General features: G+C 51.4%; 3 protein-coding genes, 1 long non-coding RNA gene and 4 other non-coding genes across 10 annotated transcripts in view; 7 read left to right on the forward strand and 1 right to left on the reverse strand.

The window, feature by feature from the left end:
- TRPV2 (transient receptor potential cation channel subfamily V member 2) overlaps nt 1–9,552 on the forward strand; it is a 32,723-nt gene extending 23,171 nt beyond the window's left edge. For both annotated transcript variants that reach the window (XM_031967872.1, XM_031967873.1), the window contains exons 11-16: nt 44–209; nt 722–788; nt 1,468–1,766; nt 3,001–3,128; nt 5,116–5,210; nt 7,451–9,552. In XM_031967872.1, coding sequence (XP_031823732.1) covers nt 44–209; nt 722–788; nt 1,468–1,766; nt 3,001–3,128; nt 5,116–5,210; nt 7,451–7,539 — 844 coding nt within the window. In that variant the 3' untranslated portion in view covers nt 7,540–9,552. The remainder of the gene's footprint in view (nt 1–43; nt 210–721; nt 789–1,467; nt 1,767–3,000; nt 3,129–5,115; nt 5,211–7,450) is intronic.
- Nucleotides 9,553–12,364: 2,812 nt separating this feature from the next.
- On the forward strand, nt 12,365–14,916 carry LOC100933934. Of its 2 annotated transcripts, none has more exons than XR_001121126.3 (5): nt 12,365–12,494; nt 12,997–13,082; nt 13,344–13,367; nt 13,884–13,944; nt 14,146–14,916. It is a non-coding gene; the product is annotated as an uncharacterized LOC100933934 (long non-coding RNA). The 2 variants fall into 2 exon arrangements; XR_001121127.2 differs by lacking the exon at nt 12,365–12,494 and adding an exon at nt 12,501–12,694.
- Nucleotides 12,844–12,918, forward strand: LOC111720926. Its single transcript, XR_002770355.1, has one exon. It is a non-coding gene; the product is annotated as a small nucleolar RNA SNORD49 (small nucleolar RNA).
- Nucleotides 13,197–13,269, forward strand: LOC111720928. The gene has a single exon (XR_002770357.1). It is a non-coding gene; the product is annotated as a small nucleolar RNA SNORD65 (small nucleolar RNA).
- Nucleotides 13,718–13,791, forward strand: LOC111720925. The gene has a single exon (XR_002770354.1). It is a non-coding gene; the product is annotated as a small nucleolar RNA SNORD49 (small nucleolar RNA).
- LOC111720927 lies at nt 14,001–14,073 on the forward strand. The gene has a single exon (XR_002770356.1). It is a non-coding gene; the product is annotated as a small nucleolar RNA SNORD65 (small nucleolar RNA).
- Nucleotides 14,917–17,596: 2,680 nt separating the features above from the next.
- Nucleotides 17,597–18,942, forward strand: LOC116423666 (proline-rich protein 2-like). The gene is made up of 2 exons (XM_031968745.1): nt 17,597–17,698; nt 17,917–18,942. The coding sequence occupies exons 1-2, from the start codon at nt 17,597–17,599 to the stop codon at nt 18,940–18,942; spliced, it is 1,128 nt and encodes a 375-aa protein (XP_031824605.1).
- Nucleotides 18,943–19,711: 769 nt separating this feature from the next.
- The window catches only part of LRRC75A (leucine rich repeat containing 75A), a 109,180-nt gene continuing 102,878 nt past the window's right edge, over nt 19,712–26,013 (reverse strand). The window contains exon 4 of the mRNA XM_031967875.1: nt 19,712–21,672. Coding sequence (XP_031823735.1) covers nt 21,120–21,672 — 553 coding nt within the window. The 3' untranslated portion in view covers nt 19,712–21,119. The remainder of the gene's footprint in view (nt 21,673–26,013) is intronic.

Here is a 26,013-nt window from a genome sequence, read left to right on the forward strand (position 1 = left end):
CCCCTGCGGTCAGTGGGCTTGATACTGATGTCTTCTCCCCCAGCCTGAGCCAGGCACTCACCTCGGTGGTGGCCCAAGTGCTGTGTTTCCTGGAGCTCAGCGTGTACCTGCCCGTGCTGGTTTTCTCCTTGGTGCTGGGTTGGATAAATCTTCTCTACTACGCCCGTGGCTTCCAGCAGACTGGTATCTACAGCGTCATGATACAGAAGGTGGGTGCCTTCCTCCCGGCTCTTCCCCTCTCCTCCAATTCTGACCAGGACAGGTAAAAAACAGGAGCAACTCGGTCTGGCTCCTCCTCGGGCCAAGTTAAATTGGGCAGCAAGACCCCATAATTCTCCAGTATTTTAAGGCTCACATCTGCGGACAATCAGTCCATCAACAAGCATTTCTTAAGCCACCGGTTCTTAACCATTTAAGAATGAAGTTCAGGGTGTTTAGTACTGGAGATAAAGAAGTCCCTGCCCTCCTGATTCTTACATTCTAGGGGAGGAAATAAATTTCTGCTGAATTGAATCAAATTGAGGTTCATCCCCAACGGGTCGGTTGCTCACCTGAGGATGAAGTCCGTTGGTCACCACCAGAGAGGCCTTCTGGTGGGGTTCAGGTCATAGACATAGAAGCAGGAAGAGCTGAGTTCAAATTCTGATAGCTTCTTGCTTGGGAGCCCCAAGGTTTCCTTCCTTTATGGGGCTCCTTGTCCGGGTTGGGGTGTCTATTCCAGGTCATCCTCCGAGATCTGCTGCGCTTCCTCTTGGTCTACTTCGTCTTCCTGTTCGGCTTTGCCATAGGTAAGGGCCTCCCTTGATGCCCCATCACCCCCTTTTCTTAGGCTCTGAGGTCACTCCCTTCCCCCTCCCCGGAAACCCACCTATTACCTTTGCTTGCTGCCTTTCCACAAGACTCTCCTTTCTCCAGTCCATCGTCCAATCATCTGTCAAATTGATCTTCCTAAAGTACAGGTCTGACCCTCCTAATCAATGAGTTGCAAGGGCTCCCTTTACTTCCTACCTCCAATATGAAGTCCTGTTTGTGTTCAAAGCCCTTTATAACCCAGACACCCCCCTCCCCTCCCTCCAGTCTTCCTACAGCTTATGCCCTTTACCCCCATGCTCCACAATCCGGGGACCCTGGCTTCCTTGCTCTTCCCCCAACAGCACAGTCCATCCTCCAGCTCCAGGTACTTCTCCTGGCTGCCCACTGCCTGGAATTCTCTCCCTCCTTCCCTCTCCCTCCCCCCCTTCCCTGACTTTCTTCAAATCCCAAGAAAACACCCACTTTTTAGAAGTCTTTCTCGGACCTCCTTTAAGCAAGCGTCTTCCCTCTGGTGATTATCTCTTCTCTATCTTATGACCTTATATTGTTTTTTCCGATTCTTTACAAGCTGCCTCCTCCATTAGATAGGAAGCCCCTTGAGGGCCTGGTACCCAGTAGTTGCTTAAAAATGTGAATGGGCCGGTTGCCTTCCAGCGCTGGTGAGCCTGAGCAGGGAAGCCCCCCTGCCCACCTTCTCCAATCAGTCCCTGGCCGGGGCAGACAAGCCCCCCTACGGAGGCTTGGTGGAGGCTTCCCTGGAGCTCTTCAAGTTCACCATCGGCATGGGGGAGCTGGAGTTCCACAAGGAGCTGCAGTTTGAGGGCTTCATCATGTTCCTGCTTCTGGCCTACGTGCTGCTCACCTACATCCTCCTGCTCAACATGCTCATCGCCCTCATGAGCGAGACTGTCAACAGCGTGGCCACGGACAGCTGGAGCATCTGGAAGCTGCAGGTCTGCCTCCCATGGGGCCGTGTACAGGGGGAGAAACTGAGGCAGAGCCGGGAACTGGGCCGGGGTCCCTGAGCCCAAGCCCAGTCTGCTTTCTGTGGTAGCCCACTGGAAAAGAAGGATAGGGGAGGGCTTGACTCGCCCATCTCCTGGGATCATCAAGGCAGGTTGATGTAGGAGAGGAAGAGCTGGATTTGGAGTCAGAAGCCACTGTCAACTATGTGTGTAACTCTCAGGTCTCAGTTTCCTCCTTTGTAAGATGAGGGTCTGATGGGATGAACTCTAAGTCCAGGGTCCTATGTCACTTTACAGGGGTGGGTGTGGGGTGGGAGTATAGGGGAATAGAAGAAGTAGCTATGCAAGTGGGTTCAAGTCATCTTATTACTGTGTCTCAGTTTCCTCATCTGTAAAATGAGAAGGTGGGACTGAATGACCTGTAAGATCTAAATGAATGACCTGTAGATCCAGCTCTAAATCTAGGATATGCCATTGCTCAGGGATTTGGGGATCTTGGGGGTCAGTCAAGCGGGGATAGGAGAGAAAGCAGGAAGAATTGTTGGCGTTAAATATTTATTAAACACTCACTATGTGCCAAACACTAGGACAAAAAAAAAAGTATTGGGTTTTACCTTCAAAGATTTGTGAAACAGCAGTATAACCTTAGGCAGATGGCTTCTCCTTTCTGGTTCTCAGTTTGTCCATATGGGGAAATGGGGACACTTTGGAAAAGAGGTACCTCTAGGGCAAAAATGAGGTCCTATGACCTTGGTAGATCTGGAGAAATTAATAGTATATCATGAGGAGACTAGATACTAGAGGAGAGAGGTTCTCTGTCTTGGCCAAGGGAAGGCTACGGGTAGAAATGAGCACAGAGGGTAGAATCCTAACTAGACATAAGGCAAAAAGGATTGAGCAGACATGGCTCGGGTACAGCTGAAGCAGCAGAGACGGTCCGACACCCTCCCTAAAGGTCTGGGAGGAGAGGCCCAGCAGATAGACCTGGGAGAAGGGTCCCTGGCAGGGGTGGCGAGCTCAGGCCAGCAGGAGTCCAGGAGAGGAGGCTAGCTGTCACCAAATAGAACAAACTCACCGGAATAAACACCCGCTCTCTAAGTAGGTGCCCTGAAGTAGTTTATTTGTCCCAAGACAAGGAGCTATTCCTTTCATTTCTGCAAAGACCCTGCTTGCCACCCCAAGGTAGGAGGGTCACTCACCGATGTGCCGCTTCTGTTCTCAGAGAGCCATCTCGGTCCTAGAGATGGAGAGGGGCTATTGGTGGTGCAAGAGAAAGAAGGAGCGCTCGGGCATCCTCCTTACAGTGGGCACCACTCCGGACAAGAAGCCAGATGAGAGATGGTGCTTCAGGTAAGCTGGGCTGGGAATTGGGAAGTGGAGGGCTTCCAGATCCAACCCCTTGCCCTAATGGTGGTATGGCCTTCTCTGCCTAGGAGAACTTGGCTTTTTACACGGACTGGGTCTCAGTTTCCTCCTCTGTAAAGGCCCCTCCCTAGGGAAGCGGACTAGATGGTCTTTGAGGTCCAGTCCAGCTCCACATCTAGGATCCGTTAACAAGGATCCAAACCTTTATTCTGTGAGACTTCTGTGGTAAATTGCCTTCGTCAGGGAGAGGGAAATGGTCCCGAGAGCCAGAAGCCTGGCAGAATCGGGGTCAGATCCAGGAGGTTCAAGATGTCAAGGCTGACCTGTGGGGATTTGCCCAGTCACACCTGTAGTGCACCCTTTTGCCACAAGGTGGCAGCAAGTCACAGACTCCAGCTATGTCTACTGGGATTCCAGATGTGTGGGTTTAGGACCTGGGACAACGGTTCTGGAAACTCCCTTTTTCTGGATGCTGCTTTTTTACAGCCCTGTAATTTCCATGTCACACTGCTGATCCATTCTGGGGTTTCCAGCTACTAAAACATGTCTGAATCCTTAAATTCAGGGCAAGACCTTAAGGACCTCCTAAAGCATTATCCTTCTTGTAACATCTGGCTTTTATTTAAGGTTTGCAAAGCACTTTACAAACAGCATCTCGTTTAATCCTCACAACAACCTGAGGAGATGGGCACCCCTGTCTACTCTCATTTTGCAGACATGGAAACTGAGGCAAATAGGGAAGTGACTTGCTTAGAGTGATACAGATAGTAAGGGTCTGAAAATAACTTTGAAGTTGGTTTCCTGGCCCTTAAGTGCAGCACTTGGTCCTCTACCACCTCAGAAGCCATTTAGTCCTATTCCATCCCTTCCAAATGAGGAAACGGAGTTCTGAGAGCTGTGACTTATCGAATGTCACAAGGACAGTTTCCACAATGAGATTTGCATTTAGGTCCTGTTACTCCAGAGTGTTCTACCCAAGTCATTCCTTATTCTGTAAAAGTGAAGACAACTGTAGGATTTTAGTTGGGGAAGATGTAAATCATTCTAGAAGCCATTATGACAAACCAATGAAAATAAAGAAAGGCACAATTGTCCCTGTTCTCAAGGAGCTTAAAAAGACAAGATTTTGTTCTACCCCAAGATAGGAGTCACAGCCAATGATTTCTACAGGGCTACTCACATCCAGTGTCTGTGCATGTGTGTGACTGAGGAAAATAAGTTCTGTACCCTGATCCAGCAATTCTGCCAGCCTTGACCTGGGCCCATGACCAGCAACATGGGCATTATACTCCACGTGGAGCTCGTCTATCTCGGAGAAATGGCTCAAGGTGGTAAAATGGAAAGATTTAGACCCAGAGGACCCGGATTTTAATTCTTTTTTTTCTTCTTCAATAGTATTTTATTTTCCCAATGACATGCAAAGATAGTTTTCAATATTCATCTTTGTAAGATTTTGAGTTTCAAATTTTTTCTCCCTTCTTATCGCTCTATTCTCTCCAACAACAAGCAATCTGATAGAGGTTATACCTTGGACAATCCTTTTAAATCTATTTCCATATTAGTTATGTTGTGTAAGAAAAATCAGGACAAAAGAGAAAAACCATGAGAAAGGGCGGGGGGGGGGGGAAGGTGAAAATACTATGCTTGGATCCAAATTCAATCTCCATGGTTCTCTGTCTGGATGAGGATGGCATTTTCCATCCTAAGTCTATTGGAATTGCTTTGGATCATGGACTTGCTGAGAAGAGCTAAATCTATCCTAGTTTGGTCATTACATAATCTTATTGTTATTGTGTATGGTGTTCTTCTGAGTACTAATTTTGACTCCGACACCTACTATTTGTGACAGTGTGTAAAATCATTTAGCCTCCCATGGACCTGTTAATCCTTAAAATGAGGGGATTGGATTCAATGACCTCAAAAGTGACTTTTAGCTTTAAATCTATGGTCTTGTGATAATTCTGTTCTACAGAGTGGAGGAAGTAAACTGGGCCACGTGGGAGAAAGAGCTACAGACACTGAAGGAAGAGCCGGAGAGCACTTTAGAGATGGGGAAGACCCTCCCTGGTGAGTCTGCTTTCCCCCCAGTCCTGGTCTTACCCATATCCTAGGCCCAGGAATAGGGTTTCTCTCCTGGCTAGCAATGCTTACTTGGGGTGACCCAAGCAGACAATTCAGCTTTCTACTGAGCAGCAGCCAGAGGCGAAAGGACGAACCTTCCCCCCATTTTCCTCCTTTAAGACCTTTTGGATTGAAATAACCACTGAGACCCAGAGAGAACACTGGGTAGATAGGGCTGCCCTCCTGGTCCCCTAGCAAGGGCCAGAGTGAAAGGTCAGCCATTTTGGCTGATTGTGTAAGTCCTTTGTAGATCATTTGTTTGGTAATGTGTTCTCAGATGTGGTCTTGATGGAGTGAATAAGACCCCAGCAAAAGGCCATGGCCCTGCCAGCAACCCAGTGGCCCAGGTGGGCCATTCGCAGGATTATCTTGATCCCACTGTACTATATACAATCGGGAGGCCAAGTTAAAGATGTCTCGGAAAGTAATAACCTTAGGAGTTGACAAGCATACCTTGCTTTGAGTCATATAAAAGGTTCCCCCCTCCCCTTGAAAATGATGAATTCTGCTATAGAACTTTGCCTGCCTTATGGCGGCTTTTCTTTTGTTAATCGTGAGTTTGTTATGTTAGGAACTTTGCCCTCGTAGTAAGGGCCATAATAAAGCTATTTGTCACTTTTCTGGAAGATGGGTTTGAGTCCATGGATTCATTACAGATGACTCCGTGCGTTCTTGACTTCTGTTATAGGAAAGTGTCTACAAAAGTTCACTGGTTCTCATGCTTTCAGCAAGGAGGCTTATTTTGGATGTGTATTTAGATTTTTCTCATATTATATAGCCCTAAGGAATCAGGCAGGGAGTTAGTTCTTGCTGATATCTTTCCAGTTACGTTTAAAAAGCATGATCTCTGATTTGTCTCTTTCCCGATAATTTTCACTTAAAAAAAAGCTTCCCAAAGGCCAAACCTAGATTATATTTGTAGCCAAGGAGGCTCAAGGCATCGAGACAAACTTCTTGAATTTCACAGTTCTACTAAGGGATGGAAAGGGAATAAGGGCCCAAGAACAACATCCACCCCATCCCCAGTGCCATGCATACAGCAGGCACCTAATAAATATTAAATGTTCATTAAGCCAAATTGATCCCTATGTACCAAAGAGAGAACAATGAACATGAATACTAGCTCGGATACTGGCTTTGTGGCCTGGACCTCAGCTTCCTGAAGCGGTTAGACGACTAGATGACCGCTAAGGTCCCTTCTAGCTCTAGAAATTCATCTCACCTGTCCTAAAAGCCTTGTTTCCTAATACATGTAACAAGGCTTCTCCTGGCTATCTCATGCAGTGGTCATAAAGAAAGTAGTTTGTCCTTTTAAAAAAGCAATATTAATAATTATATTTCATATAATTTACATGATAATTATTTTTCAGGCTGATTCAGAACTAAAGTTGATGGCTCCCTAAAAGGGGTCATTATAAATGAACAAATGGAAAGATTCTCAGACTCAGGGTCAGGAGCCCTGGGTCTCTCCTTCTGGCTCTTGCACTAACCAGCTTTGTGAACTTGAGCAAATATTTCTACTTTTCTTCCACATTTAAAGACCCTTCTCACCCATCTCCAAACCCGAATCCCTGATGGCACTTTCTCTGGCCAATGGGAGGATTGGGGGGGATCGCTAATGGGAGCATTGAGCATCCCTGCTCACCAGGAAAATTATGAGGGAAACTAAGAGAGCTGGACTGGCTGTGGCTGACCCATGAGGAGCCTTCGCAGCTCCTGCTGACCTGAGCAGCTATAGTCGGATGCTCCGTGTCCTGACTCCAACACAGTGAGGTCCCTTGGTCCCCTCTGAGCATAGAAAGCAACAACTGGCCGAATTTAAAATCTGAGAACTGGATTCAAATCTTGGTTCTGTGTGATCTTAGGGAGTCTGTTTCCTCCACTGCACAGTTAGGGGGTTGGATGAGCCAGCCTTCAGCTGTAAATCTATTCCCAATGATCCACAGGGAGAGACTCAAGCCTTTCAGGACTGTAGTTTTCCTGCCTTTGGGACTTGTTAGATCAGACCTCATGGGGAATGTAGGGGCAGCCATGGGTTTTTGCACAGTCCTGATGTTTCCCAGAATGACACATCATACCCAACTGATGCCCTTCTCCCTGTCTCCAACTTGGAGGAACTGGCTTGTTCTTTCAGAACATCTTGCCCTCTGCCAGTGTGGTCACAAACCCTCTGTTCTCTGTTGTAGGCACAGCCTGGAAGCGACTCTTGTCATCGAGGGGTCGGGCTGAACCGGACTCTGAGGACCAAGTGCCCCTGAGCACTCTCAGCGCCTGAGGAGGGATGGCCGCAGCACCTGGAAGCAGTGGGACCCGACCAAGAGCCGGGTGCACCAGAGGGAGGAAAGACCCTCTTCTCCTGTTCCCAGTGCCCGACTCCAAAAGAACCTTCTGCGCAGGGACCCACGCTGGGGTTTCATGCTCAATTCTTGCTAAAATAGAGCTGCCTTAGATGTTTAGGCAGGCTGGAACCCTGCTCCTGTGGTGGAAGACACCCCACAAACCCCTGTCCTTCTCTTTCTGCATCTGGGAGACACAGAACTGTGTTAAATCTACCGCCTGCAAGGCAGCGATTGGAGCTGGGAAGATCCGAGGTCTTGCAAGCTGTGTGACCCTAGGCAAGTCAACTTAATTTTTTCTGAGCCTCAGTTTCTTGATCTGTAAAATGGGGATGATAATTCCCCCACCTCATGCATTTTTTGTGAGTTGAATGAGATAATATACATAAAGTACTCAGCAGACCTCAAAAGCCCCATAAAAAGGCTAGCTTTTATTGGGCTTATGACTAGTAGCAGTTTTATTAGTAATACAGTAGTAGCAGCAGCAATAGTAGAAGTAGTAGTAGTAGCAATAATAGTAGTAGTAGTAGCAGCAGTAGTATCTGCCTAGTACCCTAAAAAACTGCTGAGTTTGGAGTAAAAAGCCCTGGGTTCTGCTTTTTACTTGCTGTGAGCCTGTGGCTGACGTTTTCTGGTCTAAAATGAGGGGTTTGACTTTGACGACCTCGAACTCTGAGTCTGTGATCCTGGGAGGGTCCCTGAAGCTTCCCCAAGTCAGTCCCCACTGGGCCCCAAGTGCCTGAAACTGCGAGGGTGGACCCAGGAGAACCAACTGCAGGGATGGACGCTCCTCCATTGTCATTCTCAGGAATTGTGACCCTGCCGGGGCCAGGGCACTCACTCCAGGTCTAGGCTGTGTCTACACCCACAGAATTGAGAATGCAGGAAATTCACTTTCTGAGTATGTGTAGACAATGTCTTGGCCAACAAAGATGGACTCCCCAGTACTTGAAACTGACGGCGCAGACGAGGCAAGATGGATGCATCTGCCTGGAGAGGCCGGGATGGGGCAGGGGGTGGGGGGGGGATTGTCTAGAAGCCCCTTCCATGGCAAGCTCCCTGAGGGCCAGATCTCTTCTCACGTCTGGACCCCTGGAGAACCTCCTACTTCAGCGGGGTCTGATTTCATCAGCGTACCTGCCCCCTCCACGGAGGCAGTCCTATGTCTTCATACCTCATGGTGGCCATCGTCCGGGAGCCGGCATGCCGTGGTGAGCTACTGATCTCTGGTAGGACCCTCCAGAAAATGACCTTGAATGTAACCCCAGGAGCACCGAGGCTGTTCCTACTTTTATTTCCTTTTGTTCCCCCAGCCCCTAGAACGAAGAATTGTGGGTGCTTCTTAAACATTAGTTAGTTGGCTACTTGATGTAGCCTTCAAGTTAACTCCACAATGAGACACCGAATGATCGATCAAATGAGATTCCCAAGGCTGGCATTTACAGCCTCTCCATCAGTCAGAATCCATGCTCACTTTGAAGACTTCCTCCTGTAAGGGCCCCCGCTTTATTCCAGCCAAATGGACAACCAGCCGTCTCCTTCAACTGACATTCCAGCCATTGCCCCGATGACCGGCCGGCAGCCGCCCACTTGGCCCATCTTGGGCTGCACCAGTGACAGCCTCCGCCGGGGCTCCACTGCTTCCCAAGTCCTGGGCCCCTCAGCTGGAAGGGGGCTCTCCCTCCTCCCCTTTTCCTGGAATTATCTGGATCTTCTGTCCGTCTTCATTGTGCCACAGTTCATAAGTTCCTGATTTCCGTACATATCATCTTCCTTCAAGTAGCCGCTAAGATCCCTGAGGGAACGATCTTTGTCATTTCTCATCTTTGTATTCTCGGGGCGTCCTTGCACTTGTCTTGTACTTAGTAGGTATCAAATAACTTTGTATTGATTTGAATCAATTAATATATGCACTGCATAGCACATGCAATAAATTATGTAATTAAACTCGATTCCATCTCCACCTCTTTGTGGATGACTCGGATCTATGTGTTTCGGCCAAACCTCGGTCCTCAGATGTGGCAGAACCACCCGCTGCCCGTAGGTACCTGCACCCAGATGTCCTGTAGACGTCACACACCCCGTATGTCCCAGTCAGAACTCCCCCCTCCCTCCCTAATTCTCTCCTCCTCCTGCCAGTGTCCTTATTTCCACAGAGGGCACCAACATCCTTCCAGACACCCAGGTTTGTCACCTTCCCCTGCTCAATAACTGCCCACGTCTCGTCCAGCCCAGTCTCTCCCCGACCTCTCTCTACAGAGATCCCTTTGTAGGTGCTTAAATGCCTCTTGCCCCTCCAAATCAGTTCTTAATCAATTATTCCCACTTCCACTTTGATCTCCAATTGACATAATAGAATAGGCACAAATATGACCAGGCCACTTTTCTGCTTTGAGCTCTTCAGTGACTTTTTTTTTTTTTTTTTTTTTAAGAAAATTTAGGTTAAGTGACTTGCCCCGGGTTGGCAGGCCTTCAACAGCAGCCCTGCCTAAAAAGCCGAAGTACTTAATTGTAATCCTATCTGCTGTAAAATGTCTCTTCCCCACAGATTGATGGGGATTTTTTTCAACCATAAAAGGAGTAAAAACTCCTGTTTCATTTTCAAATGTCCATCTCATAGGGGCAGCACTAACTTCTGCTGCTATTGATCCTCCTACACCAGACAGGTAGGTGTCTGCCTTCATCTTTGGCCAGTGACTGGGTCAGCTGGCACCTCTAATGGCAAGTACGATCTGCACCCGTGTCTACTAATCCTTTTAACGGTATTCCATTCACATAAATAGTGAGCATAGGTCGGTCATCTGTCACAGCTGCAGTCCAAAATATTCCTGGACTCTGCGGCTTGAAGTCAGAATCTGGGCAACTGTCATCAGATTGTCTATTAGGGGTATGTAGTAGTAAGCCTGATGCTACTACTTCCCCTGGTTGATAAATCACAGGTTGTTCCCTAATTTCCCACATCAGTGTGTGGATGGCCACTGGTTTGGAAGCACTCTCCGGAGGTGAAATGGTCAAGCCTACTGTGCCTGGAGGCAAGGGATCCATAGGCTGGACAGGAACAGATTTCACTTCTCCAGGGGATATCTCAGTAGTCTCTACTGCATACAACTCTGTTTTTCCTAATTGCAACCCCCTTTTACCCTCCGATTGCCTTTTTGCGGATTGATTGTATAATCTCCTTCTTCCATTGATTGCCTTTTGGCTGATTGATCATATCTCACTAATGAATTTCTAAAGGCTCTCTGGGTGTAACCTCGGCTGCCATCTTGCCCCACCTGGGGCCCTGATTGATACTTAGGAGCTGGGCCTTGCCTTTCACTTCTCTGAGTCAATCTACATTCAGAGGCCCAGTGAAAGCCTTGATTGCATTTTGGACATGGAGTTTGGGGTTTTCTCTCCCTGTCTTCTCACTCTATCTCCATATCTACATTGAGCTCTCAAATGTCCAACTTTTCCACACTGAAAACATCGACGAGCTTCTCTAGAAGTCCCTTGCCAAGAGGGACCCTGTCTTTCCATGTTCATCATAGTTTGGGTATAATAAGCATTTGTGCCCACTGTCACAGCGCCTTATGATCTCCTCTAAAGGAGCATCTTTGTCTAGTCCCCATATAATTCTTTTGCAAACCTCATTGGCATTTTCCTTAGCCAGATGTCTCATCATTATTTCTGTAGAAAGTGAAGTATCTGAGGTTGGGATTTGAACTCCTGCTCATGCTCTATTCACTCACTGTGCTACCTCAATGTCCCTTCGGTGACTTCCTACAGACCAAGATTTTGTCTGTGGTCCCTCAGTGCCTCCGAAGGCCTGGCACACAGTAGGCATTTAATAAAGACGTGTAGAAAGAATGATAAATGTGAAGGAGACACATTGACGTTCACTGATACAGCCAGTCCATCCCTTCCCCCGTTGTCAGTTTGCTATAAATCTCTATATGAAGGGGAAGGCAGCTCAGAAAAAATCCAGACCAAGGAGTCAGAGAAGCCGGGTTTGAGGGTGTGCTAGTAAATGTTTAACAACCAGCTCTGTGAAAAAATGTATGAACAACAGAGGTTTAAATTTAATTTACATGCTTTTTCACAGAAAAAAAACCCAGACCAAGGAGTCAGAGAAGCCAGGTTTGAGGGTGTGGTAGTAAATGTTTAACAAGCAGCTCTAAGAGGAAATGTATAAGCAACCGTTTTAGGTTTATTTACATGCTTAGCACTTTCTCTACCATTTAACATCAGTAGAACAATAAGGCGAATCTCTGTTTATGGAGTTTGCCCATTTCTGAGGCGTACGGTGCTCACATTGAGAACTTGAACAACTGGCTGGAGCTCCCTGGGTTCACATCCCAGCCGGAGCCTCCACTAGCTGTGGGTCTTAATTTTTATTTTAATTTAATCTTTAATGTTCTGAAGGGCTATCTCCCCGCGAAGTGAAGCCGGAGCCGCACACCGGTCGGCATACGGTAACTCAATAGTTTTGCACACAGTAGGCACTTAATAAATGCTTGGGGACTGTTCCGCAAGCGCTTAATAAATCCTTCCTTTCTCTTTTCCCCGCCCCTTTTCTTCTCTAATAATGAAGCTCGCCATCTGCCGGCGGGAGAAAACCAGACCCCGCCGCCACGCCCCTGCCCCCCCTCCCCCGCTCGCGAGGCTGAGGGAGGGGATGGGGCGGAGTTTGGCAGTTTCGTTACAAGAGCGGACGGTTCCATCACAGTGAGCTCCCCCACGCCGCCCTCAGGAGTGGTACGGCCCGGCACGTTAAGAACGCCGGCCGGCGCACGCTCGGCCTTTCCGCCTTGCTCGCCGCCATGGGGCTGTGGTGTCCCCGGGCCGCGCGGCCGGACTCGGCGCTGGCTTTGGAGCCGGGGTAGCGAAGCATGCGAGGCCGCCGCTGCGGAAGGTATGCCGGCCGGCCCGGGCGACCGAAGCGAAAGCAGGGTGGCAGGGAGGGAGGAAGGCGGAGGGCCGGCGCCGCGGCCCGCGGCTCACTGCGCCTGCGTCGGAGCTTCCCCCCACGTGGGGCGCGCTCCGCTTCCTTCTGCGCCTGCGCGCGAACGGCTCCTCTCGGGACCCACGTGCGGCCGGGGATTTTAGCCCTGCGTAAGTCTCGCCTCCCGAGGCGCCCCGGTTTTATCTGCTAGTCTCTGGTGGGTGGTCCCGGGGCAGGGACAGGGGGGCAGTGACTTGGGTCTTGTCTGGTCTCTACGCTCGCTCCCCGAGACCGTCCCCAGTCCCGTGTCCCGAATCTGCGGAATGATGAGAACCCAGGATAGGAAGTGCCGTCAGACGCGATAACTGACGATAGTCTTAGCTGGTCTCTGACCCGCAGCCTGCCCGGCCCCGGCCGCTGGAGGCCCCCGCCCGAGCCCCGGACCCAAGCCCTCCTCTCCTTTCCTCCTCAGGGTAGCAGCTGAAATGGGAGGCGAGACTCCCCGGAGAGTAGCCGGAGCCGCTGTCGGAGGCGTCCTGCCGGGAGGAGCGCCCCCAGGTACGCATGCGCCCCGCCCCCGCCTTTTTTTCTGTTTGCTGTGCCCGACACTGGGGGCTTTGTAATTGTGGGTGACGGGACCCAAGGAGCCTCCCGAGCGGGGCGCGCATGGTGCTGTGATGAAACAGAACCTCAACAGCTGGAATTACCGGCAGACTGTTAGTGGTGACGGGGTTTTGTTCTGATTGCCTTTGGGCCTTGGCTCCTTGTGCTTGTGCCTGGGAACCACAGAATAACGGTTTCGCTTTTTTTTTTTTCCAGGAAAGGTGCTCTTCTCAGCAAGGGGTAAGTACTTTTTTTAAGTACAATCCTAATTTGTTTTTCTTTCCCTGAGGCAGTTGGGGTTAAGAGACTTGCCCAGGGTCACACAGCCAGGAAGGTATCAAGTGTCTGAAGCCAGTTTTGAAATCTGTCCTCCTAACTTCAGGACTGATGCTCTGTCCACTGCCCCACCTGGCTTGCCCCACAATCCTAATTTTTAAAAAACTGGCAACAGTCTCCACCCAACTCTTTGTTGAGATTTTAAAAGATGTTGCCCAGAAGTGAAAAGTTGTTAGCTTTTAAGGATTTCTTAAAGGGATTAATACCTACCCCCCCAGAGCTGAAAGACAAGGGTTTGGGAGGGGGATTTGGCTGTTGATGATGATACCACTCAATAGGAAGTGCCGTCAGATGCGATAACTGACGATGAATTTGATCTTGTCTGAAAGCAGCCAAATATTCGGCTAGCTGGCTGGTGTCTATTTTATCAGATTTTGTTTTTACTCATCTTTTTCTCTCTTCTAAACCCCAATAATGAAGAATCTGTATGATGTGACATCGGTTGTTGGAGCAGAACATTGGCTGAGCAGCCTACTAGGAGGTAAGATGATGGATGGAAAAGTTGTAAATTAAAACTAATATTCATAGTAAGATATTAAATGATGAAATTCACCTAAAGAGCTGGAATTACCGTCAGATTGTTTGGTGGTGAACCTAAGGATTTCTGATTATGTCCTTGGTCATAAATGAGAATGTTTGGTGTGGAATGCAATGAAATTAATACTTTTAATTTTAATTGTAGGCTATCAAGAGACTTGGATTTGGAAAGAAATCTACCCTCAATGTCAGTGCTCTTTGGATGACATCTTGAAGACTTCTTTGACATTATATGGTTTCCAGTGGATTTCATGAAATTTTATATCCAGTAGTTGCTTGGCAAAAGTATTTTAGGATTGTGTGTTTGATCATATGTTTACTGTAAACATTCTGCTAAAAGGTTTATTTTAATGTAGCCCTAGCCAAGAGATCTTTGGGATCAGTTATAATGGATGTTCTAACCCTTGGCCATATCCTTGTATACTTTGGAAAGGAAAGGCCTAAAAGTAAATGGTAGAATTGACACTAGCATGTGCAAAAGTATTTGTTGCCCCACTGTTTCCAGAATTACAAAGTCCTTTTTTTCCCTGTCAAAAATACCCTGCCCATCTTGCATTAGTGTCTTGGCAACTCTCATCACTTGCAGTGGTAGCCTCAGGCAAAAAGTCATTCTAACATTGAGAACAATAAAAGTTGGAGCTGAAAAAGGAAGAGTGACCTATGTCATTGCTTAATTATAAAGAGCTATAACGACTTCTTGTTTCTAAGAACATTGCTAAGCTGTTCTGATCAACTAAATGAAGCATGCAGAGTTCAGTGTTTGTGCTAATTAAATTTCTTATCTGGGTGTAGAGTATAGCAACTGAAGGCATTGATTTTAAGCTCATTTTAATTAAAATCTCAAAGTATGTTTTTGTTCCTTTGTGTTATATAAAGCTTTACCCACAAATAAAATTGTAAAACCATTTGCAAAAAAGCCAAACTAAAGCAAAGATTTGTTTTAATTGTTTTGGGGATAAAAACTGGGTAGATGGAAGAAAAGGCAAGTAGACCTAAGTCCTTGCTGTGGTGAGGCATTTTCATTTGCCTTTCGGTTGCCATGCTGACCCAGTGTCTGCTGTCAGCCTTGGTTGGGTTTGCATGGCAAGACCTTGCAGACTTACTAGGCTTTGCTTGGATAGCTTCAGAATTTGGGGACTGGAGATGGGAGGGAAGGGAAGAGTGTCGCTGGTGAAGGGGCTCACCTGACTAGGACAGAGGCTGATCAGACTTGGAGGCTGGCCCAAGTTGCAACATTGACTTTCAAAAATGGAAGTCAGGAAAGACAGATGAGCCCTCTCCCCCTCATCTTGATGGGAAATTCCCATGGCTGTCTCCTGCTTCCATTTGGGCCTTGGACTAAACCTTTCCCAGCCAAATTACCCCCAAAATTCACCTCACTTGTGGCTTGGTGCTGCGTCCCCTGGAGAGTCCAGAGGATTCTGCCCAGGCATCCCAGGCCAGGCCTGATGCCACTCACTCACTGATCAGTCTCTGTTCCAGGCTCCTGCCACTGTCTTGTCCTCTTGCACATCCATGTTTGCTGTCTCCTCGGGAAGTCATTGCAGCATGAGAGCCTTGGGGGATTTTGTCTTTTGGCTAATTTTGCATCTCAACTTTTCATGTGATGAAGCTTTTTCAGTGAGGCATACCACGTCTATTTCCCAAAAAGGTGTGATTGATGTAGGCTCAGTGCCACACGCTCGGAACAGGCAAGAAGAGATGGTCAGGCTATTTGTTGGGTGAGGGGGCAGCGTGGTGGCAGCCTAATCTTGGGCACAAATAGGGGAACATTAGGGTGGTCAGTAGAGAGCTGGTGGTTCTCCAAACGCCCAAGACCTTGCTTTGTCCAACCTCAGTGGATGGAGGTGGCGGATGAGCCCCTGGCAACTGCCTGTTGGGATGGAAAGAGGCCCAGTCCAGTGGGATGGTTGGGAGTGAAGTGGATTGAGTGAAATGAATGCTATGGTGGGAAAGCTGGATCCCCTGGATTTTGAGGCAAAGGACCTGGTTTGGACCTTGGCTTATCTGTAATGATAGGATTGCACTGGATGGCCTCTAGAAAAGGCGTCTCTTCCGGAAGGTCCCTACCAGCTGGAGGCCTTCCTGGTCCTTTGGGAAGGAGAGGGGACAGAGGCAGGACAAGGAAGCAGGCAGGGACAAAGCTTGGGCCATCCTCAGGGAGGCTGTGGCAGCTGTGTCTGGCCTGGGATGGACCTGTTGTGCCCCATTCTCTGTAGTCACAAATCACTAGTGACCCAAGGTAGCATGGGGTGTAAAATGATCCCCTCTGAGCCAATGGCACTTTGTTAGAGTCCAGGGTTCTCTAACCTTCCCCCAGCCAAGACGCCTCCGCTCCAGGGCCCCGTTATTGTAGAGCTGAATGTCCCGTGATTGACATGTGGTGCATAAGCTAAAATAAGGAAAATGCCTGCAGCCTCACAAGTGTGGAGCCGGGAATATCCACAGGCTTCTCTTAGGTTGGGCACAAGCCATTTCTATTCTCTGTGACGTGTCAGTGACCTATGGTCACAAGGTGGCCTCCTCATTAATGAGGGAGGGGATTGTCTGGAGGTGCAAAAATGTTATTTGGGGGACTTTGCACGTAGTTATCACCTCTGCCATGGTGGGCTTGGTCACCATGAGAAGGAAAAATAAAGGGGGGGGGGCGTTAATTAACTTCCTACAGTTAAACAAGTGCATTTAGGTTCTGCAGCCCCCAGCTCTGGGGCTTTATGTGTGGTGCTGAGCTCTCAATGTCAAGGTGAAATTTAAAGGGCTCTGGGAGGGTGGCCAGGCCTGGAATAAAGATTCTGGCCCGAGTTCCATCAAGTCACTTTGCCTCGTTCTCAGCCTCAGTTTCCTCCTCTGTCATAAGGGTTAATGGCGCCCACCTCCTAGGCCTGTGGGGAGACCAAAGGAAATAGTACAGTAACTGTAGGAAAGGTAGCGGCGTCACCGGCAGCCACAGGGACGAGCTGTTCTTTGCTTTGGGGGCCAGCTTCAGGAGCAACCAACGGGTGCAAATCGGGAGACTAAGGAGCGCGAATTTGCTGGGGGGAGGGGGGGGGGGCGTTGGACCCTTCTAAGCCTTAAGACTGAGCTAAAGACGGACCCAGGTGATTCTCAGGTGCCGTAACACACTGGGGATGTGGGGAATTAGTGTTCTGGTAGTGGTGTGTGAGTGTGTGTGTGCATGTGGGTGTGAGTGCGTGTCAGTGTGTGTGCGCGTGTGTCTGAGTGTGCGCGCGTGAGTGTGAGTGCGTGTCAGTGTATGTCAGTGTGTGTGCACGTGTGAGTACGTCAGTGTATGTGTGTGCGTGTCAGTGAGTGCATGAGTGTGCCAGTGTGAGTGAGTGCGTGTGCACGTGTGTCAGTGTGTGTGCGTGTCAGTGTGAGTGTGTGTGCGCGTGTCTGTGAGTGTGCGTGCGTGAGTGTGAGTGCGTGTCAGTGTATGTCAGTGTGTGTGCACGTGTCAGTGTATGTGTGTGCGTGAGTGTGCGTGTCAGTGAGTGCATGAGTGTGCCAGTGTGAGTGCGTGTGCACGTGTGTCAGTGTGAGTGCGTGTGCACGTGTCAGTGTGAGTGTGTGAGTGTGAGCGTGTGTGTGAGCGCGTGATGTACGTCCTGCTCTCAGACTTCGGCCTGGGTCTCTTGGCCCACCCACGAACCTCAGGGACCAGGACACGGCCCCCGCCTTGCCCCCTCTCCCGGGCCCAGGCAGGAACAGGACGAAGCCGCCGCCATCTCCCGGGGAGAGGGGGTGGGGGGGGCCTCCTCAGCTCTTCCCACCGCGTCCCCTTCCCCGGACCCGGGCCCAAGCCCCGCGCTCCAGGAGCCTCCCTCCCCCCACCCCTCCCCGCGCGCCCAAACCCTGCCTCAGTCACCTGACGTGCGTTTCCTACGGCCCTGGGCCCGGCCCCTCTACCGCCCCCTAGAGGCGGGCCTTCCTCCGGGGCGCAGTCCTGAAGCCCCAGCCCGGACTTCGCCAAACGCGCCTCCCGCGGGGCTTCCCCGCAGCTGCAGCCCCGCCCCCCAGGCCCCCCCCCGGTCCCCCCCCCCCGATCCCTTCGGGCGTGTCGGACGCGGGGGGGGGGGCTCCCGCAGCCACCCCGGCGCTCGCCCACAGCGGGGGCAGTGACCCGGCCAGGATCCCACGGCGCGCGCTTCAGGCTGCTCGAACCCAGGGGAGGCCGATCCCAAGCCCAGGCCTGGGAACTAGGGCGCCGCCTGCTGCCGGGAGTCCCCGCGGCACCCTCGCAATGGAAGCTCGGGGGGGGGGAGGGGCATCCCCAGTGCGCAGCCCTGCGCCCGGCGCAGGGAGCGTCCGCACGTGGCGCGAAGCGGCCGGAGCCACTCGGGAGGCCCCGAAGCCTGGACTCCCCGGCCCGGGCGGTGGGAGGGACGCGGAGGGGCGCGGGAATCTCGGGCTTTCTGCCCCCTCGTGCTCCCTCCCCCAGCCTTCCCGCCGCGCCCCTCATTCTGTTCCGGGCCCCGGTCCCCGGCCCGCGCCCCTCATTCGTTCCGGGCCCCCCGCCGACACCGCCCGCCGCGCCCACTCCCTCCCGGCCCGGCCCACGCTGCCGAAGGGACGCTGTGAGGCTCGGGACTCCTTGCGGCTGCCCAGCACCTGCGGGCCTCCCTTAGCCGTCCCTGGGCCCAGGAGCCCCCTGGCCGCGCCCCCCCCCCACCCCGAGCGCTCCTCTCCGGGGCAGCCCCCCCCCCCCATACAAGACCCCGGAGAGAAGGGGTTTCTTTTGCTCGGCCCTGTTCATTCCCAGCAATCGCCGCCAGATGCTTCCTTCGTCCCTGGGTCCCCTCCCCCTCTCCCGGGCGGCCTGGGGCCGTGGGGTGTTGCACGTGTAAAGGAAGAGGGGCCCCTGGAGCCGCTTGCAGGCCGAGATCTCTGCCCCGGCCCGCCTCTAGCAGCCCATTTACAGATGCGGAGACTGAGGCCCAGCTGAGTGGCCCCACCTGCAGTCCCGCTGGGCCCTCGGGACTTGGGGTCCGGCAGCAGCGGCCCTTGCCGAGCACCAAGTGCCCAGGGCTAAGGGCAGGGCTCCCAGGACTGGCCGCCCCTCCCCCCCAGCAGTCTGGGCCGGGGCAGCCTCAGCTGCTTTTGTTGCCCCTTGGACGGCGGAGCCGCCGAACCCCGGGTTTCTGACCTGTGCCTTCCCAGCCTGCCTGGAGAGAAGCCCGGCACAGCTTCCCCCGGGGGGGCGGGGAGGCCCGTGTGAGGAAGCCGGGAAGCCGCGGAGAAGCTCCCCAGTCCCACCCGGGCCCGCGGACACTCCGCCTTTGGGGGGCGGGTGGGGGCCCCTGCTCCTTCTGGCTCCCGGCTTCCATATTCCCCCACCTCTGCCCATGGCCAGGGAGGGAGGGCCAGTCTCCTAGTGGTTGTTGGCGGCTCCTGTCGGCTCCACTCCATTTGCCACTTTGGGGAAGGGGCCTCTGGCCTGGAGAGGCCCCTGGAAGCGCTTTCCCTCATTCTCCATCATGAACCCGGACTGCGTCACTAGGGGCAGGTGGGAGGCGGCTGGCAGAGAGGGGCGGCCCGGGGTGGGGGCAGGAGAGGGATCTGTGTGCACGGGGGCACCTCGGACCCCTCCCCCTCTCCCCCAGGAAGCCCCAGACCCCTCCTCCCCCCCGCGCCCATCCTCCGGACAACCATTAGCCCGTGACAAACGACATCAGCGCCGACCCTCCAGGGAGACACCAGGCGGGGGAAGCAGATGGGTCTAGACTCTGGCTGGCGCCTTTATTTCCAACGAGGGCGGGACACGCAGCCAGCCTGGGGTGGCTTGGAGGTCTGCTCAGGCCCGACCCCCCCAGGGTGGGAGGCAGAGTGACGGGGACACGGACAGATCCCAGACAGGCTCGGGCCGGGGGGAGAGGGGCGAGCCACAGACAGCTACCCAGTCTGATCTTGAGCTCTGCAGATCCTGGGAAACTGTACAAAAGACAACCTTAAAAAAAATCCAAGTCAGCAAACGTCCCCACACCGGGCTGAGCCTGCGCTGGGGAGAAAGACACTGAGACGGCAAGGGGGGCTCACCCCCACTCCACCAGGTGTGGCCTGGGCTCCCCGCCCCCGACCACCGGGGGTCCAGAGTGGGCCTCTGGCCTGGCAAGGGCAGTGGTTCTAGAGTGGTCAGGTGAGGTTCCAGAGCAGGGAGGGGCATTCTGAATCAAAGGACTTCAGTGAATTCAGGTTTGGGGTTTGGTCCCTAGGACGAGGGGGAGATCCCTAGCTGGGCCTCCCTTCCCTCCTAAACCTCAGCGTCCCAAGGCCATGACCCGGGGGGGGCCTCTTCCGGTCCTTCGTGGGGTGCTCAGCACCCAGCTCCTGTTTTTGTCTGAAGGGTTGGTCCCCACGGGAGCCCCCATCCCACATTCCAGGGTGTTCTCTGGGGGGAAAGTGGATTTCTCGCTAGCAAGACCCCAATCTCTTTGAGATCACTAGGTCCTTCTCTGCCCCTCCATTCTGGGCTTGGGTCCCAAGAACCCCGCTCTGGGCCTCCAGTTCTCCTGCTGTAAAGGAAAGTCCGGCTAGAAAAGCTCTGACAGTCTCCCCCATCACTGTGTGAGCAGAGACATGAGGGCTCCCCATCACTGTGTGAGCAGAAAGACAAGGGCTCCCCATCACTTCATGAGCAGAGGCAGGGGCTCCCCATCACTGTGTGAGTGGAGAGGCGGGGAGCAGGGCTGGGGCCCCAGGAAGAGACCAAGCAGCGTCCAGAGCCAGTGGTGACACATCACGGGACACACAACACAGGAGAGAGGGATGGCAAGATGAGAGCCTGGGAGGCGGACAGAGGCAGAAGCCCCAGACTCCTCTCTCCCTGTAGGCTAGAGAGGGGACGCTCTCCGCTGGGCTGGACCCCCCAATCTGGGGAGCCGCCTCGAGCAGCCCGCTGTGCGAAGGGGCAAGGCCGGGACGTGCGGCGATAGGAGGGACCCCGAGAGGCAGCCCCTGCCAGGGTTCTTTGCCTACCCCCACCCCCCTACAATGAGACCTGGGTAAGGCTGATTGTTGCCCAAAGGGGAAGCTTCCCGGCGAGTCATTGGTCAGAAGGTGCCCAGGTGACCTCCCTCTGTACAAAGTTTTCCACACAGGTAACCCCTACCCTCTCCCTCCGTGTCATGTCCGCCTGACTAGGGGGGAGGCAGACTCCTTCTCTCTGAGGGGGTTGCTGGGGGCCACAGAGGCCGAACGCTTCTCCTTGGAGTCCGCCACTTCGGGCAGATCCTCCTCGGCCTCCTCCAGGATGGGCCCCTCGCCCAGCTCCAGGATGGTGGGCAGGTGGCCCTGTTTGGGGGAGCGCTTCCGCAGGGCGAGGAGGAAGGGTTGGGGCAGAGAGAAAATGTCCACGTTATTGCCCAAGTCAATCCATGTGACGCGTGGGAACTTGTTGGGGTCTTTGAGGGTGTCCGTGAAGTCCCGGAGCACGGCCTTGGTCAGGCGGTTGCCGTTGAGGGCGAGGGTGGTGAGGTTGGGCATGGTGCTTAAGACGGGCAGCAGGCGGAGGACCATCTCGTCGGTGAGCTCCGTGAAGCCCAGTTCCAGGCTTTCCACCTGGTCCCCGCAGCGCTCCAGGTAGGACATCAGCCGCTCCAGGTCCCGGGAGGTCAGCGGGATGCCCGACAGGTCCACCATGTTGTCCGGAGGGGGCGTCATCAGGACCGATTTCAGGCTGTGGGGGGCAGGGACAGGAAGGTCAGTAAGGGCGGGCCTGGGTGGAGTCCTTGCTCTACTGCCCCGCTCCCGGAGGCACCAGGTAGGGCGCCCCTCACTTCTCCGGAACCACTGAGATTGATAATCCTCTGAGGTTTTGGGGGGGGGGTCAGCCCGCTTTGATGGAGGAAGTCTCCATACTGGGAGCTCCCAAAACCCATGAAATCACAGGTCTGACCCGCACTCCCCCTGTTGGCTGTCTTAACTATGTGTCATATATGATGATACAGAATATGTATTATATATTATCACAATGTATATAATTGTTATATCGCACATATAGCAATTGTTACATATGTAATTGTTAGTACTATAACATATATTTTGTTACCCTTTACTCGACTCCTCTTCTGTATCTTAACAGAGAGATGGGCTCTGAAAGGCTTCTGTGGGAAGAGCAGAAATCCCAGAGGATGCGCCCCACACTGGGAAGCCTCCTTGGATAGTCTCAAGACCGACTGGATGGGGCAACCAGGTGGCACAGTGGGTAGTCAGAAGGACCTGAGTTCAAATCTAGCCTTAGATACTTAACACTTACTCTGGGCAAATCATTTAACCCCGATTGCCTCACCAAAGAAAGAGAAAAAAATTTTATTTACGGATCAAAGACAAGCTTCTGCTTAATATGGAAAAAGAGATTCAGCCCCAAGTCCCTGACCACGGAGGGAAGAAAGTTTCGAACCCCAGTGTCTTGAGACTCCATGTGTGGTGGATTGTGGGTACGAAAGAATAAGGGCTTTCCTCCCCACCTTCTCAGGCCTTTCCATATTCTGACATGGATCTCTGATTTCCTCAGATCTCCCATAGTACTTTGCTGCTGTCTAATGTAATTATTTTGATCTTTTTAATTTTTTTTGTAGAATGCTTTTTGTTTTTTGTATCACCTTCATTTCTGAATATCCTTCTCACTTCCCCTCCCAAGCCCTTGGAGGAAGGCTCAAAAAAGAAAGAGGAGAAAACAGAGCAAGCCCCCACAAGTAGCACCCCATGGGGTAACAGCCCAGTCACCCATCCCACTTCTTTAGGGAGGGGCAGGGACGGGGTCCCTTTCTCAGCTGCTCATCCGCTGCATTTATTTCTCCTTCTTGCGTATACTCGTGGATGGGTTTATATAGGGTCCTGAGAGCCGGGGGAGAGTGCTTGAAGCAGTCACTGCCAGTCCCTCAGGGGGGAGAGATCAGGACCAGCCCTCGATGGCTCCCCTTTTTACATTGTGAAAGCCTTCTGAGCGACAGGCTTGGGCACTGGGGGGCCGGCCGAGGCTGCTTCCACTGGCCTGAACACAGAGGATTCATCTTATTCCTCAGGCCCAGCCGAGGCTTTTGGGGTGGCCCGCAGGGAGTGGGAGCTGCTGCTACCAGGGATTTCACCACTAGAGGGCATTTCGGTCACGTCTTGGGCTACCCGGGATGGGCAGGCTCACCTGGACAGGCAGACTGCCCCCCCACCCCAACCTCTGCCAGGGAGAGCAGGAGGCCCTAGGGAGTCTTCTCTGACCTCCCCCCCCCCAAATCCCACCCCAGCCTTCAGGCCTCCCACCTCCGATCCTGGTCTTTAATTACAACTGGTCTCCCCAGCGAGACAGGGAGCTTCTGGGGCTGTGTGTCTGTGTGCACATCAGTCACCCTCTCTGGGTCTCAGCTTCCTCCTCTACAAAATGAAAATGTTGGCTCTGAAGGTCCTTTTTTTGGCTTTACGATGAGCGAGGCCGCTCTCTGAGGCTCTTTCCCTGTCTGAGATGTGATATGTGTGGCAGGGGAGTGCTGGGCTCGAAGGCTAAAGGATTTGGGTTAAGTCTCCCTTCTGACCACCCCTGGATGCCTCAGTTTCTCTATCTGTAAAATGAGATCACACCGGCCTCAATGGAGGTCGTGAAGCTCAAATGAGATCATCCACATGAGGGGGTTGTGAGAGAAGCTGCTGCTGCAATTCTAGCTCTTCACACAAAGCCTTTTCCTGGGCATTTACAGTGATTCCCAAGAGAAGCAGCCCAGAAGGGTGACCTTCCTCACAGCTCCCAGCTTCCAGTCCCCAGGCGTCTAGCAAAAAGCCGTCAAGGTCATGGGAAGCTGGGGCTTCTGGGGGCTTTGGCATCTGCTTTCTGGCCCAAAGAGGAAGTTCCCTCCTTTTGTCAGCCTGCTGGCTCTAGAATCTCTCCTGAAAGTTCTTCGGAAAAAGCAATCTGCTGCCTGTCTCTACCCTCACCCTTTCCGGGGAAGGGCCTGCCCCCCCTTAACTGCTAAACTGCTCAGACGGGGGCACCTGTCCCAACTCCCCCATGAAATAGCCTCTTGCATATTTTGTATAGCCAGAGTAATCCCCAAAAATCTTTGTGAAGTTTTACAAGGCACTGCCTAGCATACAGTAGGTAGTGAATAAATGCTTGTTGAACGACTAATCTCTCTCACTTGATAATAATTCTCCCTCCTATGTCTATAATTATCTCTATAATATTCTCTGCATATAATATAATACAATTTATAATTATACACTTTTATAATAATATAATTATAATTTCTAAGTAAATCTCACTTTATAATAATAATTGACAATTTACAAATATTATCTCATTTGGTCCTTACAGTGGGTGATTGCCTACTTTGAGGTAAGTAATATCACCATCTCCAGTTTACAGATGAAGAAACAGATTAAATGGCTTGTCCAAAGTTGTACAGTTAATTATGAAAATACGTTTTAAATGACCTCACATGTACAATCAGTATCATACTGTTTGCTTTCTCAAGGGAAGGGAGAGAACTTGGAACCATATTTTTTAAAAAATTTATATTAATTTAAAAAAATGTAATTGGGAATATTTGTTTGTTTTATTTTTGGCAAAGTAAGTGTTAAGTGTCTGAAGCTGGTTTAGAACTCAGATCCTCCTGACTCTAGGGTCAGGGCTCTATCCACTGTGCCAACTAGCTGCCCTTATAATTAGGAATATTTAACAAAACAAAAATTAGGTTAAAAACCACCAAGTTGTACAGTTAATTAAACATCAGAAGCTGGAATTGAGCCCCTATCTCTTAGACTTCAATGTGAGGAAGAAGGGATAAAGAGAGGCCCAAAGATGTCCAGGTGAGTCTAGCAATGGTCTCCACTACCAAGAAGCTCTTTGTTTAACCAAGATGGTCATTTCATTGAGGACCCCAATGTGCATTCATTTATTCAACAAACATTCATTAAACACCTATTTTTCAGGAACTAGATCAGCAAAGAGATAGACATCCCTGCTCGGGCCCAGCACAGGGAGAGATAAGCCAGACACAGAAAAGCAATCCAGAATAAAAAGGGTATGAAGTGCTAATAGATCAGAGAAGACAAAGATCACCTGTGGCTGGGAGTGACAGGCCCATTCTGCATGGGCAGAATATCAATAAGTGTGGAGATGGGGGACGGGCATCCTAACCAGCAAAGGCAAGGCCCTGACAAAGTGTTCTGAGATCAACAAATAATCCACTGGACCCTTGTTTCTAACCCTTTATTTTTACCAAGGGGGAAACTGAGGCCTACAAAAGTAAAGGCACTTAATTAGGCCTTAGCCTTAGAGCTGAAAAGGACATTAAAAGGCCTTCTAGGAAAATTTGTTTTGTAGAGAGAAAACAGGCCCAGAATGTCTGATGGTCATGACTTGTCCAAGATTACAAATAAACAGACCTCTATTTTTAGAGAGGAAACAGGCTCAGAATGGACAATGGCAATGCTTTGTCCAAAGTTATAAAAGATAGAAAATGGGAGATTCGAACCCAGGTCCTCTGATTCCAGAAGCAGTTCTGTTTGGTGGGGGGCTAAATGTTTAATGCCAGGGATCTGAATTTTGCTGAGGCAGCCAATAAAGGTCTTGAGCAGAGGAGAGAGGCCCCCATGTCAGTGGACACAGATGATGACCCTGGAGGTGGTGCGCACAGGAAATACTGAAAGTAGGGTGGGGGTGGGTGATGGCCCAGGCTGTGTTGTGGGGACAGCAAGTGGCCCCCTGGCAGCACAGACTTGCAGACTAACCTAAGACAATGCTTTTTTACAGCTGTATTTACTTTTTGTTTTTTTTTCCATTTCACACACATACACAATTTACAAATTACACAGATTTGCAGCTCACAAGCTCACCTGAAAGGTGACTGGGAGCCCAAAGCCCTAGGCCCTGGGCCCAGCCTGCCGCTAACTAGGACCAGGTATAAAATGGGAAGGGTGGGTTTTGTGACCCCTGAGACCCTCTGGTTCCAGGACTGGTCTCAGATCTTTGGGTCACCATGTCTCCACATCCATGTTGGGGGTTGGAGGGGAGAAAGAATGCATTTCC

The sequence above is a fragment of the Sarcophilus harrisii genome, chromosome 4, assembly GCF_902635505.1.
Source record: "Sarcophilus harrisii chromosome 4, mSarHar1.11, whole genome shotgun sequence".
Classification (NCBI taxonomy): Eukaryota; Metazoa; Chordata; class Mammalia; order Dasyuromorphia; family Dasyuridae; genus Sarcophilus; species Sarcophilus harrisii.